Consider the following 18585-nt stretch of genomic DNA (forward strand, 5'->3'; position numbering starts at 1 on the left):
AAGTACCCGTGCTAAGTGGTGATTAGTGTTATATTTCAGAGACGGCAGATTTACTTGATGTGTTTTTTAGTCGAATATCTGTTGACTCGGAACTAAATATGCTCGAGGGAAGTGCTCTGTGGTCCATGCGGAGAAAGCCGGATCGCGAAACCGACATCCAGAGACCTATGTGAATCCGGCGGAATATGCTTACGTCATAAATGCGAATTTGCTGATTCATTCTCTCGCCAATGTTTCGCTCGTCGATGCACGAAATATTCGTCACGGAAATAAATAATTTCATGCGTTGGTGAGAACAAAAGCACGTGTAGAGATACTGACAGGTCATATATATATATGTAATAGAATGTTACATTACCTATGGTTGTTAAGCGACGGAGTTGAACAATGAAACCGTAAAACTGTAAATTGCGAATAATTCACAATGCCGGTAACGAAAGGCATTTCATTTGGTTGGCGACGAAAGGCATTTCATTTGGTTGCGACCATTCAGCCGCGTTACCGGCATTGTGAATTATTCGCAATTTACAAGTATTCCGCTGGCTTTCCCTCCGAGGTACTCATTGAATGAATACATTTCCTGGACAGTAGAAGGTCTTATCTACAACATATATGAGTATAATCGAGCGAAAGGCATTTCAAAATAGAACATTTTGAATTCACAGCTAAGGTTCAAGTCTGACCCTAATCAGGTATCATCAGTAGTACGGTATCATCGTTCAACTGGTTGTGTAGCATTCAAGCAATAGACTCCGTCGCTGAACAACCATAGGTAATGTAACATTCTATTACATATATATATATGACCTCTTAGCATCTCTACACGTGCTTGTGTTCTCACTAATGCATGAAATCTTGTATTTCCGTGACGAATATTTCGTGCATCGACGAGCGAAACATTGGCGAGAGAATGAATCAGCAAATTCGTATTTATGACGTAAGCATATTCCGCCGGATTCACATAGGTCATCCAGAGATTACCGAGAACGAGAATTAGTAAATGAGCAGAAGCATTTGAGGACGGCGCGGTAGTCTGCAACATTTCGTGATGGCTGGCGTATTGTTTGAAGATATTTTTGATGTGAAAGATGTTGATCCTGAGGGTAAGAAGTTCGACCGTGTGTCTAGACTTCACTGTGATAGTGAGTCTTTTAAAATGGACTTAATCCTGGATGTCAACACTCAGCTGTACCCGATGGAACTAGGAGACAAGTTCCGTCTTGTATTAGCCACGACACTTCAAGATGACGGTGCGCCGGACGACGGAGAATACAATCCGTTATGGGAACAGCAACCATCAAGAGCAGATCAATTTGAGTATGTAATGTACGGAAAGGTGTATCGTATCGAAGGAGATGAAAGTGATGTTGCCTCGAGACTTTCGGCATATGTTTCATATGGTGGACTATTGATGAGGTTACAGGGTGATGCCAATAATTTGCATGGTATGACAATCGACCAGAATATTTATTTATTGATGAAGAAACTGGCTTTCTAGCCAATCTTTGTTTGGAAATGCACTGAACCTTAAAAACAACATGGACAATTGGATAAGTCCATGTGGCAATCTGTGATGTCCTTGTTATACAGCAATGTTTGGTTTTCATTTTAGACATTGTTATGTAATTATCACTGCCTTTCTGTTGAATCTCGATGATAACTGCTTTATTGTGCTGTTGATTCAACAATGAATTGAATATGATCTGTCTAGTACTGAACCGCCTAGCCAAATCATGGTTTTTCAATCATTTTTAGTATGTTGAGAATATCTCTTATTTAATTGAATCCTCTATGGTTGCTGAAAGTGGAACAATGAGTACGGGCCAAATTCTACGGAGGAATTTACCGGGCACTAAGGCTGCTGTGAGTTGAATTTAATGATCTTTTTTTATTTCACACCTATCAAACTCATGATCGTATATCTGTATTGTTAATCGTATAATCACTGCAACAAATCTGCTGATTATTATTACTATTACTATTTTTGCGCAAACCACAATTATCTGTTAGCAATCTCTACCTTCTCGACACCGTCCTATCTTTCATTGTATCACAGTCTTGTGTATAGAAATGATGAAATGGTTTACAATGTATTGAAATTTAAAAGAGAAGTAGATTTTATTAATATGAAGCCTGTGCGTATCGTACAGTTTTTGAAAAAAAGACACGAATAGGTTATAGTTGATGATGACGAAGCTTGAACGATTCTGGGGAACTGGATCTGATAAAATACCTGACACAAAACTTGAACTATTATTGAATTGGTAGGGGTTGAATTTGTGAAGCATTGCTGTGAACCAGCGTCATTGATGAATGCAATATTCTCGTGACAATTATACAATATCTGCACGAACCAGGGTTGTAATGACTCGAGTCACGAATTTGTGGTGACTCGACTTGACTCGAGTCATTTTCCCTTTTCAATATTTGGATTGACTCGACTTGTACTCGAGTCATTACGCATGACTCGACCCAAGTCATCGACTCGGCATATTTTATATGACTTGAAGATGAAGAAATTTGCGAAGCGTACTGGCTAGATCAACGCATATGACGAATTCTGCCAATATCGCTATTTGTCGCCACTGCTTTCGTTGGACTCGTCTGATATCAGAAAAAAACAGACGATGGCACATATAGTAGCAAAGCATTGTACAAAATCATCCTGTGATGATGAGGTAATAGATCCTCCGCAATCAAAGTACTCGAGACTTTTCAATTATACAAGCAAACAATCGAAGCAAAGTTCAATTAGAGGCAATGAAATGACTCAGATGGTCAAGTACTTGGAAGAGACTGATAAGCTCATGTGTAGATTTGAAGGCGATGATTCTTTGCATTATTGGGCGACCAGAAATAGTGAGTATCCAATGCTCTTCAATGTGGTTCAAAAATGCTTGTCAATTCCTATATCTTGTGCACCAGTGAGACGTGTTTCAGTAGATATGGATTTATTCTAAGGCCATGCCGTTATAACATATATGAGGATCTCCTTTCCACTTTATTATTTTTGAATTGTAACTCATCATTGATTTGATCTGCTGTCAGTGAAAACACACACAATACACTCCATCCATTTGACGTTTTGTTAGCTATGTGCATTGTGCACGTGAGTTATAATGAATGGCTAATGTTGTGTTATGTTTGCACAATAGGGTTGTTCAAAAATAACTTCTTATTTATTTTACTGGGTGGCTACTTGGTAAAATTGTTATGTTGCATAAAACGAACACTGAATCTGGCTTAATTTTAAAAAGTAGAATCAATGATATGAGAGAAGAAAATTTTATATCTTAAAATAAAGGGAGTGTTTTTGGTGAGAAATTATTTCATATAATATAATTAAATGCTAGTAGTAAGCCGACTATTTTTTCATATCCAAAATATTCCACTCTAATGAATTCACTTTTCCTAGTTGGAATTGAGCCAAATTTGCTATGAATCATATTTTCACACAATATAACAATATCATGAGGTGGCCGGTAAAATTCGAAAATCTCTATTTGTAGTTAATCCAAAATTTCCTCTCATATTTGTAACGCTCCGGCGGCTATTTCGGGAGCTGAGCAGGAAAGCTGACCTATTTTTAGTCAACCACCTGATAATGCGAAAGAAAAACTGTAAGTCTACATAAACAGCATCTATTGATTCTCTATCAGCTGGTATCTAGACGTGAATTCGTTGGTTCTATATCAGATAGCATGTAGAATGAATTCGTTGATTCTCTATAAGCTATAAGCTAAATCAGGATTGAAAACATGAGTTGAACATGATTCAATACTGTGACTTGGACTCGACTCGAGTCATAACGCTATGACTCGGACTTGAGCCTTTAAACGGTGACTTGGACTCGGACTCGACTCGGTGATGAATTGAAAATGACTCGACTTGACTCGAGTGAAAACCACAAAAGTAAGATTGACTCGTGACTCGGAACAATGTGACTTGGTTACAACCCTGGCACGAACTGCACCAGTCGTGTAGGCTACTAGCTAAAATCTGCTCTCTGATGATATCTGATATGATACCTGGGAATATACCCCTATATAGCTTTGATTTTTATGCTAAACCATTCTGTTAAGGATTTCTGTGGATGGCCCGATCAGCATTTCGATGAAATGGACAGCACGCTGGCCGTGCAGCAGCATATCCAGCAAACCATCAGGAAAGATTACACGGATATCGCCAAGATATTAAACGCACCAGACGGTCAAGATGAAGGTGTTTGGAAATATGAACACTTGAGGTAGATTGATGATACTTCAACAATTTCTTAGTGGCAACATAGGCCTATATTTCTTTCCGAACAGGCAATTCTGTATGGAGCTCAACGGTCTGGCTGTAAAGTTACAAATGGACTGCACCGCAGAAACATGCTCTCAAATGACTGCCACGGAGCAATGGATCTTTTTGTGTGCCGCACACAAAGCACCCAAGGAGTGTCCGGCAATAGACTACACCCGTCACACGCTCGACGGGGCTGCCAGCCTGCTGAACAGTAACAAATATTTCCCCAGCAGGTAGCTGCTTGGTCTCGGTATATGTACAGTTGAGGCTAGGCAAAAGAATTGGCTATATGATTCACTATATTTTTCGATTTTATATTATACTGTAGGATATCCTATAAAAGTGATTTGGTTCTATCAATGACTTTGTGTTCCATCTCTTATATTAGTCCTTATTATCTCCCACAGAACTTATATAGTGTGGCGTCAATACTTTTTACAGAGTTAGCATCAAGGACTCATCTGTGGCAAAACTCGGGTCAGTATGCCGAAGAGTGTATCGTATTTTCTCGCATGCATATTATCACCACAGGCATGTTTTTGATGAATTTGAGGTAATAGATGGTGGTGTGTTGATTCAACTGGCAATATGAGTATTATTTTGGGTTAATTGCAGAACGAAAGTCATTTGTGTCGGAGATTCACAGTGTTTGTGATAAAGTACAGTCTCATGTCGCGGGATAACCTGATTGTCCCCATTCTGGAGGAACCTGCTCTTAAAGTCGGGAGTGAGAAAGAGACTACTCCGACTATAACTCTCGCAACACCATCTCACAAACAGGTACTTGCTTTTGCTTGCTAATGTGAGTCAATTGTGATCTCGAACTGACATTTTAAGTCCTCGAGTGTATATTACATTGAGTTGGGCTTATGATATCGTAGTCTGACATAGCATCAGGTTTGTAGGGGGAGGTCTGAGGAGTAAAATTCATCAGTCCCTTAAAGTTATATTGCATTATAGTAATGGAATCTATGCTTATAATAAAATTCAATTCCGATCTATCTGAATGCTCTCACTGTGCCAACGAATATCTCTTGAAATGATATAGAATAATTATTCTACTTATTATTCACAAGTTGTGGTGCAGGCCTATTTCTTTTGTTCAAATAAGATCATGAAAATGTCTCGTTTCACAGGAGCACGCAGTGGAGGAGCCCTCTGAGAACTCAGATGCATCTGTAACGGGGGAAAGCGAGGTCAGATTAAGATTAAGTAACCCCTTGATACCTAGAAGCTTTGAATATGTCAAAGATGGTTTTCTGAACATTTTGATAACACCATTTCTGATGAATTGGCTTCTCCATTCTGCGATTAATAAGCATACTACATAAATAAATCATTAGAAAAATTGCAAGAGGTCGCCGTTATACTGTAGAAGAAGTCACGAAAATTGAGCGTCCGGCAAATGTTGCTTTCTTTTCACAGCATTCGCCGGCCCAGACTGAATTCGAAGCCAACATTCGGAAGCAGCTGGGCCTCTCGCCCGAAATATCTCTACTCTCCTCGACTGTCATCGAGACGCCGACGGAGGACGGCCTGGACGATGACTCGGTGAGTTGATATTTCTTTGCAGTGCCTTAACCAGTCAGTTTACATGGCCACCAACCGTTGACATCTTGAATGTACCATCTCCAACTCCGGAAACTTTAAACACACTGACACTGCAGCTATACTTTCTTCACAGAACTCACACATTCTTGTAAATCTACTCGGAAATGATGCTGCTATTACATTTTTAGTTACTATTAATATTATTATCAAGTAAATCAACATACTTATTTGAGTTCAAAAATTCTTCCAAGCAGGAAGTAAGTAAAAAATTTAATAACTTCTGTAGCTGCAACGACACTTTTTGGTAACATTTGATAGACATTTGGTTTGATTTTGAAGTCTGTGGTAGTAATAGTCGGTAGGAAATTTAGCAAAACTGCAACTTTACATCGTCGGAATTGCGATTACGATGTTCGTCGTAGTTTGAGACAGCGCCACTGGCTCATGTTTTGAAACTGTTGTTTTGTTAACCATCAATTACTTTTCAACTAAGTTATCCATAATTTCAACTGTTTATTAGGGATGGTGTGAACGTGAGGTTCACGTTCGCGTTCTGTGTGTGAACCTCAGAAATTTAGAGGTTCACGTTCACAAGCGAACCTTGGTAGGTTCTGCACTGTGAACCTTTTTCATACATTACAATTTTCACTTCATTATAACATCTTACGTTGAAATTTATTGCATTTCAACTGCGGGCCACTCTATGCATGGCGCTGGCGGCATAAAATTCAACACTAAACGAGCATGCACCTTGACAATCTCAAAATTTTACCTGCTTTGTTACAAAAGTTGGCTTGAAATATCCAGTTTTCCGTCTGTGAATATTTAGTGACTCTCTGTGAGCTTGACCCGCAATCACGCAACATCAAGAGCGAAAAACACTGTAGTCATCGGATGATGCTTATTCAACCAATCAATGAATTTGATATTGTTGTGTGATGTAAAAATATCTAGCAGGCATATGGGCTTAATCTTGACTGTATATGTTTATTGTATCGTAAAAGTCAAATCCGTGCGATTTGGGTGTTAACTGCTGCTGTGTATAACCCGATAATGGGGTAATATCGGTAGCAAGTATAGAACCCCGTCTTATACTCTGCTGAATATCAACGTAGAAATACTCAGACGCCGAATACATTTGTCCGGTCTGGCCTAGACCGTTGAGGCGTAAGCTTACATTCCCTTGCCAGTCCTCGTCGAAATTGTTGGCAAATCGACGGAAGATATTGATTTTATGGTATTGTTGTATCATCTGTTTGGCCTAGTTGATACATTTGGCGAAGTTCAAATCATCACTATGTACTTCAGTATTGTGGTATAATGTGGCCTGAGCCGTCCCTACATTGATATAGGCCATCATTTCACTGAAATGTAGGGTTGGAATTAGCAATATGACGTCATGAGGTTCACGTTCGCGTTCACACAGAACCTTTCAGAAAGGTTCGCGTTCACACGAACCTGACCCTTTCAGAGGTTCACACCATCCCTACTGTTTATTCATGTGTGACTACTACGTTGTGTACAAAGTCAACTTTTACTTTGCCGGCAAATTGGATTACGGTGTTGATATATGCAGAATGTCGATGTTCTGTAGATTTCAATACTTGAATGGCCGTTCGATGGTACTCCACTTGAAGATTGCTTTCATCGCAAGACACATTAATATGACTTGAAGACTTCTCGTGTTATCGGCTCACTAAATGTATTCAAACAGATTCAAAAGTGAAAGCAACATGGCAGAATATAATGTAACTATCGAAATTACGGTCCACTGATATTCGCATTGTAGCGATATGCCTGTCATTTTATCATATGTCCTCGTTTAGGATCTGTCCTCTTCTCCAAAAAAGTGAATGGTCCTCCAAGGATGCCCAAACGCTCTTTTTTGGGCATTTCGAGTCAGTTGCTTATACTTTAAACAAGACTTCTGGGTGAGGCATATTTATGTCCAAAACTTTACTGTAGCCGGCCTATTAGCTGAATACGTTTCCATCATCTTGATGGTTGTATGTAATTTCATGTAAAGAATTTCACGATCTCGGTATAATAATTCCTTACTGGCAAAAGTTGAGGGAAACGCAAAGTATTCATGACCTGAATCTGAGAAATAAATTTGATTTTGCAACTTTTGCGTGCAACTACCATGGAAATGTCAAACTAATCAATTCTATTTTCGTTTTACTTGCCGACTAAAATGTCCTCTTTTTGGGTGCTGTAAATATTGTAGGCCTATGTTGTACCGACAACTCACGATCAGAGGCACCCAATATGTCTGTATTCCTGCAATGGATTTTGCGATGCAAGATTTCGATTCGTTTAATAATAATAATTGATATCTACTCATACCCAGACGGAGATAGACGACGGTTTTGAAAACAGTGGCGGAACTCCGGATTTCTCAACGTTGAAAGTGTCGAGGAAAGCAGACAAAGCCAGCCCAGATAACACTGGCACCGATAACCGTGACGAGACTGAGAATGTTGACGCTGATGACAAGGCCACCGATGACAGCTCGAGAGATGTGACTCTGACATCCGAAAGCGACGCATGACATGGCACTGTTAATAGCGACTGTACTGATACATCATAGTCACATGCGGTATGGTCGTATAGTCCCGTCGTCCCTGTTTCCGAAATAAGTTCCGTGAAACGGTGCGAATCCGGCTAGTTTGTCGACCTTGGGCCTTGTTATCGCCGAGGGTTTATGGTGAACGCTACTGTTGCTGACGAGTGGCGGTATTCATCAGCTCTCGGCCATGATAAAACACAATTTGAATTACTCGGATTTTTATTAATCCTGTGGTTGGTGAATTCCACTGTTGTCACAAAGTCCTGAACAAAATTTGTGTGTTCGCGATTGAAAGTGTGTTGCGGCACATTCAATACCTGATAACTTAACCAACCAGTCTTTCAACATTAGAATTGTTTACTCATTAATTCATACTAGCGACCGTTCCTGTCACGATATTTCAATTTGTCGTGTCTAAATGGCATGGAAATTTTTCACCGCCGCTGTCGCAGGATCATCATCACATCATACTGATGCAGTTTAGTTTTAATTGGCAACAGATCAAGGTTGATTTATTGGGACTGTGGCTCAGCAGCCTTTAGTGAGTCACATAGTTGGACGATTGGATATTATATATTTTCAATTTTGTCAGATCATCAACGGATCAGTCATTGATATAGCTGTGTGGTTTCATGAATATTTACTATACCGTTCATTGTCTTGGGCTTTCCACCACGTATAATCTCAAGCGCGGCAGAATTGGATGCGTTTTCATATTTTTTAAATACTTGAATAGTATTATCGCTTGCTTGGCACGTATCTCATGTCATTGTGTAAAGATAGATAATTATATGTACAACAATATTGACATCTTTTTCGATTTAACACATGGCGATGTGTTTGTCAGCTATATGTGAATCTTGTGAAGAAAGCTGGTGTGCTACACGGCAGTCAGCAACTTGTAGCAACATGAATCCATTTATTGAGAATAAGAGAAAAAAGATCAATGATGATAAAGAGCAGTACAATTCGATCGAGATGGTGACATATCACCCCATACCCTGCATGACAATACAATTACACAAAATGGCTATCTATTCTTTACCTATTGCTACATACAATTCCCCACATCTACCCCCAGGGGATGTAGTGGTTGATACTGCCTACTTGTGAATAGGGTGCATGGTTCCGTGTACATTCATTGAACTGTTGACCTGTGTTAGACTGCACTGCAGAGACGTGCCAAGATACCCCGTCTGCAGCTAGTCATATGGGTCAAGTACTTGGGAAAAAATCCTATTAGCCAATGTGTCCAACGTCTCACAATCGACAATGATTAGCGCACTATTTCGACTTTGAGTCAGCCAAGTATGACAAGTGAAAGAGTATATACAACTTGACATCTCTAAATAGCAGCTTCAGATGATCCATACTTTTCCACACATAGCAACATACCACGCTGATCCATAGACAATAGAGTTGAAATGAAAAAAATCGCCGATATATATGATCAAAACGTCAATAGGTCCGAGTACAAATAGCCTACATCAGGGGTCTAAATTGGCGGGCCACGGAACAGAGGACATTGTGCGGCCAGGCGCAAATTCTTACACAGTAAATCACATTTTCACAATGGGCGTGGAATATCATTTCGCGAGGTCCTGTCAAATAAGGCATACTTGGAAAGACATCGAACACCCTACTATTGATGCTGCAGCCTGAGACGTCATCAAAAACTAGAAAATCGGCCTGCGAGCAAATTGAGTTTCGACACCTAGACAACACAGTAATTCCGTTTCTGTACACCAGCGCAGAAAAATGCTATTCCACTATCTTTTTCTTCGACGCCGTGATATTCAGTTTCTGGAATATTTTTCAACCATGCATCTCTGAAATAATCTTCACCTGCGCCCCACGCATAACACTGCAGTGCAGCCTCAGCTTCGGTAAAACTTGAGAAAGAAAACAACAGGACAAACATCAAAAGTTCTGCTGCCTCCGCTTTTTCGCCTCAACCGCTTCCAAGATCGGCTGCTTTTTCAGACGATACCTGTTGCGCAAGTTCTCGATTTCCTTCTCCATCTCCGGGTCCAGAGAATTCAGCCGGCCCTGCAGTTCGGTCAAGGAAAGGTTTTTCAAGAAGTCGAAATCCAGTTCGGTGATGTTCTTGTTGATCTTCCACGCCTGGTCTGGGGCGAGAGCGGTGGACCTTGAATTTGAACCGGAGTCGCTCTTCTCCATTTTGTCGAAATAGTCCATGAACTGCGGCCTGTCGTTGCCGCCGGAATCTGAATTCGGGTTCGGGCCCGTGTCAAATCTCTGCATGGTGCCCGAGTCTTCGTCGTCTTCATTGATGATCATGGTGCCGATCTTGGATTCGAGAGTACTCTCTCCGTGCTCGATCATTGTGGCGTTGCCTGGGTAACGTAAGCTCAATTACTAGCTGGGCTGTGGGGCTGGAGTCATAGTTTAGTCAAATTCTCTATGATGGAGTAGGAGTTGGGAAAGCATATTATACTGAATTTGTTAGGACTCCAGCTACTTTAAATTGAACTAAATTTCCTGATACGTTACTAAAAATTCTAGTTACAGAAAGAAGCTATCCAGTTTTTCATGTTGGTGGGCCTGAAACATAGTTTCTCTGATCAGTGGTCATCGATGAAAAAAGATCTGGCGGAGATAATCTTAGAAATTAGGCCTACCAACAACCATAAACGACTGTCATACGCTTGTGTCAGCAATAGGTTTGTTAGAAATTTATTTGGCTGGTAATACGACTATTCCATTAATATTTAGCACAAAATTTAGTAATTAAGTGATGTTTTTAGAAATATGTTTAATATTATATAGGCGGAATCAATTATTTATAGAATAGCTTTCTTCACTAAGTAACAATTTGGTAATAACTAAAGTAATAAATGCATAATTTTCTCATAAATTTATATGAATGTTCGAGTCGGAGTGATGAACATATTAGGCAGTCATGTGTTTAAAACGGTTACAGTGATTTGGAACTAATTTGATTTCCAATACTCACTTGAAGTGGTCACCATGGTGTTAAAATCACCGTCAACAGTGGAGCCTCCGGGCGTTATCATCGTGCTGGTGTCAACCTGGAACACAAAGTTGTTCATAGCTACTCAAGTCGAAGTAAAATTCACTTGATTACAAGTACAAGCAGCCATTTCGAGAGGTGGTCAAAGTAGTCACCGTCGGTACTCAAGTAGAAGATTTACATGTAGATTTACAGAAAACTGTCAAGTAGTAAGTAGTCTAAAATCATAACCACTTGAGGAAGAAGTGCTGGTAAGGAAAATCTACTTGGAGTACTTCTAAAGTACTTGATTACTGAACACCTCTGATAAACTCAATAGCAGTATTTAACTAACTTAGAAACTTTTACCGGTTACAATTGTGAGGGCAAGTGACGAACAAAATGTTAGATCTGGGCGAGAGTGACGAGAGATGAGGTAATTCACTCTATTGAAGAGTGTCAAGTCTCATTTTGATATCTCAATTATAGTAACATTCAAAATAGAAATTGTGCCCATTTCCAAGTCATGGATACTAAAAATTACAACAAACTTATAACATTAACATGTATTGATCACCTCATCATCGTCTTCCTCTTCTCCACTATCACTGTGATCCATCACACCATCGTTTTCCTTTCTCTTCTTAATCTCCATCGCCTCCTGTATCATCTCTTTCAAGATCGCTACCGGCTTTGCAGCTGGAAGGAGAATAGAGAAATTTGACTCAACACAGCCACACCGAGCAACCGGGCTCACCTTTGATAAAGGGATGCTGGAGTAACTGAGTGGCGGTAGCACGCTGCTCCGGACTTTTGACAAGACACTTGGTGACGAAATCGATAAATTCCATCGACCACCTGTACAGGACATTGAATATTACCAAAATAATTTCGTGAAAAAAACCACTGAACATGACAGTGCCAGTCACCTCAAATGCTATTAATTCGGAATGCTTTGGTATATAAAGCTACACAAAGATTCAGGTAAGAGCATTGGGAAGACCTGCTTTCCTAGTCTCGCCACCAAGTTGGCCTGACTAGGGGGAAAGTCCCCGGAACCTTGGTAGAAAGTACCATGTCAGTCGTTGACCAAGCCCCATCAATACCATTAACGGCTAAGATTCTTGTGATGAGCCCAGGACCTGGTGGGGCATTACTCGTAGCACAGCAATGCAGGTACACTCGAGATGTAACCCAACGGGGCTCACTCTCCCAATGTAATTTTATACTCTTATACTCACTTTTCTGGATTTCGAAATGTAGGTGGAGGATTGGTTGGGATCATGAAGATTGCACGCATCGGGTGGATGTCAGAATACGGAGGTTTTCCTTCAGCTATTTCGATTGCTGTGATCCCGAGAGACCAAATATCTGCTACACAATCGTACCTGAATCAAATCAAAGTGATAGCCACAAATATACTCTCGGAGAAGCATGTATTTCTGTACCCTATCTCCTGGATGACTTCGGGCGCCATCCAAAAAGGAGTGCCAATCACAGTGTTTCGTTTTGCCATTGTATCAGTCAATTGACCGGCCACCCCGAAATCAGCCAGTTTACTGTTGCCTTCCGTGTTCAACAGAATATTCCCAGCTTTGATATCCCTGAAAAGACAGCCACATGGTCAATACCATTAAAATCCAGATGCGTGACAAGGCGCAATATGCCTGTGTATCTTTCTCATGAAATGTAAATATTCGAGCCCCTTCAGAGTATCTCTGAGAATCGTCGCGATCTGCTCTTCATCCAGTGTTTTTCTACGAATCCTGATGATGTCCGATACTGACCTGAATGTACAATGAAAAATGACTCGACTCAAGTTAATTTGTGTATTGATTCGGCTTGTACTCGAGTCATTGCGCATGAGTCTGACCAAGCCATATGACTCGAGACTGCGTCTACCCCAAGACAGGCATTTCATGGTAATTTCGAAGAATAGCAAAAGTTATCACACTATTATTATTTCGTCTCTCAGTACTGATACTTGAAAATGTTACCAGAAACTGGTAAAAGTGACGAAAATTAGTATATTATGAATGCAAAGCAATCGATATCATCGCGCAGAGTAGTAAAAGTGGGTTTCACATGACATTAACTCGGAACCGAACAGTCAACACAATGACTTATACTCGAGTCCAAACACTATGACTCGGACTCGACACTCCACTCCTTGACTTGGACTTGACCCGGTGGTGAATTGAAAATGAATTGACTTGACTCGAGTCAAAACTGTAGAAGTGATATTGACTTGTGACTCGGAACCTTGTGACTTCAACCCTGTTGACAAATATTTTTGAAAATTAAGTTTGGATGAAAATTGTCTCGATTCAACCAAAATCTATTTCATGCCAAAGTCTATTATTAAAACTTTGCTTTGTAGAATATCATTCCTACCCGGCGCCGCAATATTCCATGACAATCCATAGATCCGTATTCTTGAAGTAACTGCCAAAATATTTTACAACATATGGCGAATCACATTGCTGCATGATAGCAATCTCCTTTATTATCTCTTGCAGGTCCGACTCGACGGGTACTTGCTTAATGGCAACGACCTGAAAATTCAAGTTATTGATTGAGTCAGCATATCGCAGTGGCAGTGGTGTATAGCCATGGGCCAACTAAAACAGTTGTAGCTGAACCTACACTCTAGTGTAGGTATCGTACATCACTATCACTCTATAAATTACTATTTATAATATATCTATAATAAAAATATCATTATTGAATTAGTTTGTGTAGCCGTATTAATAGGGTTATATCAATCATATGAAGCATTAGACGTTCGTGAATATCAAATTTTCAATGTGCAGAATATCTAGTAATGTGTACCAGAATGACGAAGTACAAATCGTATAGAGATCTGAAATTACAAGCTATTTTTCAGTAATATGGTATGGAGGTGTGTAGCCATTTCGAAAATTTTGCTAGGCAAATAAATTTTCGTGGATATATGTTCAAACTTCGAAGTAGAAAGGCAAGCACCTTGTCTGGCACATGCCGACACTACAGCCATCCTTATACCCATAATAAAGGGTTACAATGACAAGGCAAAGCATGAGGGACCCGTATAACCCAGAGTGGAATTGGTGGTAACGTCACGCGCAACTTTGCATTCAATTCCTTAATTATTCGGCACTTCTTCGATGGCAGTCAGAGATCGGAAAGTGTTCACCATGATCACCAATGAATGTTTTCCATGAACACGAACAAAAATTTATAAACGTCAAAATAAATTGTTTTTGTGTGCCTTTGGAGAGACGGATATTAGGGTTGGGGTGGGGGAAAGGGAGATTGGAGGTGGATTAGGGTCAAAGTTGGGTTAGGTATCCCAAGATCAGGATTGGGGAAGGGGGATATTAGGGTTGGGGGAAATGGGGGAGGGGAGGTATGTTAGGGACAAAGTTGGGGTTAGGGTATCCCAAGATTAGGGTGGGGTTGGGGGGATATTAGGGTTGCAGGAGGGGGGATATTAGGGTTGTGGGAAGGGGGATATTAGGGTTGGGGTTAGGGGGATATCATGGTTGCGGGAGATGGGTATTAGGGTTGTGGGATGGGGGAGGGGAGGTGGGTTAGGGACAAAGTTGGGGTTAGGGTATCCCAAGATTAGGGTTGGGGAAGGGTGATATTAGGGTTGGGGGAAGGGAATATTAGGGTTTGGGTAAGCGGGATTGCAGGTGGGTTAGGGTATCCCAATATTAGGGTTGGGGGAGGGGTATATTAGGGTTGGGGGAAAGGGAGATGGGTTAAACCACGGTTTGGGGTAATCTAACCCCAACTTTGAACCTAATCCACCTCCAACCCCACTTTCCCCCAACCCTAATATCCCCCTTCCCTAACCCTAATATCCCCTACCCTAACCCTAATATCCTCCCTCCCGCAACCCTAACATCCCCCCTAACCCCAACCCTAATATCCCCCCTCCCGCAACCCTAATATCCCTTTCCCGCCACCCTAATATCCCCCTCCCGCAACCCTAATACCCCCCTCCCACAACCCAAATATCCCCCCTCCCACAACCCTAATAACCCCCTCCCGCAACCCTAATATCTCCCCTAACCCTCTCCAAACGCAAAAACAATAATTTTGACGTTTATAAATGTTTATTCGTATTCATGGAAAACATTCATTCGTGATCATGGTGAACACTTTTCGATCTCTGACTGCCATCGAAGAAGTGCCAATTATTCTATGTAAGAAACCCCTCTGTCAAGCGCAACTCATTGCCGAAAACAACCACTGTTTCCAATCAGGCGTATAACCAAGAAAAATAATTGACACTTGAAATCATTCGATCTTTTGTAGCATAAAGCACTATACATGATTCATTCGCAAGTTTGCTGCCAATGTTATATATTGGCAACATACAATTGAATAATATAATCAAATCTAAATAAGCCCAAATACTTTTGGCTTACACTCAGCTTCAACATCACAACTTGCCATAGATTGAGCTGCTATTATATAAACTTTTCAAGTAAGCCAGTACGCGAGCCCGGTATACAACGCATTACCTGTCCAGCTTCTTTGTAAATTGCTTTGAAAACGCATCCATATGATCCTTCGCCTAATTTTTCAAGCAGATCAAAAACTTCATCCGGTTGTTTTGTTAGAGTTTCTTCACTCAATTTTTTAAATGGGCGTTTAGTATCCATTGTCACAGTTCAAATCAAGCCACAGCACAGATGTTTCACGAAAATGTATCTTATATATGTATTCGAGCTTGCAGTGCAGATCAGCATACGAGCAACACGGTCGTTTCAAGTGCCTAAGGTCATTTTCCGACAATAATCTGTCATATTAAGTCACTTGGAGCAGTGTGCCTGTAAACTAAACAGATAAAGACTTGTTTAAACCTTAAGCTTTACGGCGTTACGCGAAACTTAGCATTCACTAAATAAAAAACTAACATTCATAGTCAAGTGTGAATTATAAATACCTGCAACACTACCCGTCCCACAGGACACGATAGTGAGGATACTATCAAAGAGCTGGGCACTTAACGGTCTAGAATACATTATACCCCTCCCACACACAGAACTGACTAGAAAAGTAGAAAGTGTTAGGAAGATCTGCCAGAATGACGTATCGTTCTAGTTCTTGCCATATTTGCCAGTGTTTTATATTTCAGGTTTCGTGTTTTTGCCATTCATCATTGGTTTATTAGCAATTTTATCAGTTCAATACACCACAAAAAGTGCGATACAATGAAAAGAAAGGAAGATTTCGAAGCGACTAGGAGTTGTCTATGGAATCGGACACCCACCTTGGCCTAGGGCCTAGGCGATGTAAAGAGGAGGCATGCACACTGAATGAAAGTAAAGAAGATAGTATAGAAAAAGGAAGCGACAAGAAATAGGGCGGCATGTCATGGGAAGCGAGATCGATAGGTCAGTCGTGGTCCGGTAATCTTGAGGATGGACTGTTTTTATTTAGTAGTAATTGCTTGTATTTCGACTTGAATGTGGACATGCTCGTCGACTGCCAGATGGCCGGCGGGATACTGTTCCACACATCAGGTCCGGCATATTTGATAGAGCGATGATCTTTTCGGTCGATCATATGATATTTGGACGACGTGGACGCGCGTGTGTTGTAGCCTACCTGTGCGCTTTTGATTCAGAGGTAAAGAAGTCATTGAAGTATTCGGGGCAACGACCGCAGTGAAACTGATACATAAACTTGGCGATTTCTAGTTTCCGCATATCTTCTATGTTTAGGACGCCGGATCTCTTCAGCAGCGACTTATTGGATGGGCAGCCAGGCCCCTTTGGGGCCCTAGCTATGATTCGGAGTACTTTATGCTGTAGTTTCTGCAGTGGCTTGAGTGCAGTTTTACTGGCAGCCCCCCAACAGAGGATGCCATAAAGTAACTTCGATTGGATTAAGGATTTAAAGAGTATCAGAAGAACCCATGCTGGCATGAAACGCCCAAGGCTGTAGAACAGGCCGCACTTCGGTGATAATTTAGTTTCTAGGGACTGAATATGACTCTTCCAGGACAGGTTCGAGTCCAGTAAAACCCCGAGATATTTGGCATTATCTGTGTTGGAAACGGGCTGACCAGCGATATTAACGGTTAGGTTATTTTTTGAATTTACTGTCAGCAATCGGGTTTTCGAGGCGTTTATGCAAAGGTTGTTCTGGGCCGTCCACTCATGGACTTTAGGCATTTGGTCCCCAGTCAGGGCATCCAGTTCTGCCGTAGAAGATGCGGAAGAGAGGAGGTGAGTATCATCAGCGAACAGTGTGGTGTTCAAGGAGGAGGTTTCAAAATTGTCGTTGACATATAAGGTGAAGAGGACCGGTCCAAGTACTGAGCCTTGGGGCACACCACAGGTCACCAGGTGAGGAGAGGACAAGGTGTTTGAGATCGCAACCATTTGTTGGCGTCCAGTGAGGTAACTTCTCATGAGCTCAAGTTGTGGGCCCCGAAGTCCGTTATGCGCCAATTTCGAGATGAGAATTTTATGATCCACGCAGTCAAACGCTTTTTTTAGATCGAGAAAAAATGCTACATCCCACATTTCGCTTCTCTGAGATATCATAATACTGCTCGGCCACTGTTAGGAGGGCATGTGCGGTTTGGTGTTTGTTTCGGAAGCCAAATTGTTGAGGGGAAATGATAGACATTTTGGCGAGGAATGAGGACAGGCGGGAGAGGAGCAACTTTTCGAATACAACCCTGATGCATGGGAGAACGGATATCGGACGGTAGTTGGTGACATTAGTTCTATCCCCAGCTTTGTGTACAGGCACTACTCTGGCTTTTTTTAGATAGCTTGGGTAGACTCCATTTTCGATCATGAAGTTGAAAAAATGGGCCATATATTGACCGATGTGCAGGCTTATCATTTTTAAAAATCATGATGGGATTTGGTCATAGCCGACGGCCTTGTGCGATTTCAGTTTGTGGATGGCTACTTCTACTTCGTATTTGGTCGTAGGTTCAAGCACAATTGACTGGGATATCGATCTCACCTCTGACCTGGCCGACACAGGTTTTGGAATAGAAGAAGCAATATTAGGGCCTACGTTACAAAAATATTCATTGAAGTGATTCGCGATGGCCGCCGGGTCTGAAAGTTTGTTTTCGGTATCCGTATTCACAATTTCCGAAACAGACTTATGGCCTTTTTTCCGATGTAGGAGAGAGTTAAGTCCTGGGATTAATATCATTTGGTTGTTCGGTGTTCAGATAATT

The 18585-nt window shown here is 41.1% G+C and overlaps 3 protein-coding genes across 3 annotated transcripts; 2 read left to right on the top strand and 1 right to left on the bottom strand.

The window, feature by feature from the left end:
* Nucleotides 1-972: 972 nt before the first annotated feature.
* Nucleotides 973-1755, top strand: LOC145458393 (DNA-directed RNA polymerases I, II, and III subunit RPABC3-like). The gene has a single exon (XM_080336750.1). It carries the CDS (start codon nt 1049-1051, stop codon nt 1496-1498), a length of 450 nt encoding a protein of 149 aa, XP_080192876.1. The 5' UTR covers nt 973-1048; the 3' UTR covers nt 1499-1755.
* On the top strand, nt 1733-9217 carry LOC145458392 (MOB-like protein phocein). The gene is made up of 8 exons (XM_080336749.1): nt 1733-1863; nt 4083-4246; nt 4311-4520; nt 4729-4840; nt 4903-5067; nt 5424-5483; nt 5713-5838; nt 8189-9217. The coding sequence occupies exons 1-8, from the start codon at nt 1792-1794 to the stop codon at nt 8387-8389; spliced, it is 1110 nt and encodes a 369-aa protein (XP_080192875.1). The 5' UTR covers nt 1733-1791; the 3' UTR covers nt 8390-9217.
* Nucleotides 9218-9306: 89 nt separating this feature from the next.
* On the bottom strand, nt 9307-16243 carry LOC145458391 (serine/threonine-protein kinase 3-like). The gene is made up of 9 exons (XM_080336748.1): nt 15896-16243; nt 13776-13936; nt 13049-13168; nt 12830-12985; nt 12623-12769; nt 12139-12239; nt 11959-12080; nt 11385-11460; nt 9307-10764 (listed from the first exon to the last, which is right to left on the bottom strand). Exons 1-9 carry the CDS (start codon nt 16034-16036, stop codon nt 10328-10330), a joined length of 1461 nt encoding a protein of 486 aa, XP_080192874.1. The 5' UTR covers nt 16037-16243; the 3' UTR covers nt 9307-10327.
* Between the last annotated feature and the right edge of the window lie 2342 nt (nt 16244-18585).

This window comes from Botryllus schlosseri, chromosome 16 (genome assembly GCF_051294905.1).
Source record: "Botryllus schlosseri isolate E-star chromosome 16, Bs_hap1, whole genome shotgun sequence".
Lineage (NCBI taxonomy): Eukaryota > Metazoa > Chordata > Ascidiacea > Stolidobranchia > Styelidae > Botryllus > Botryllus schlosseri.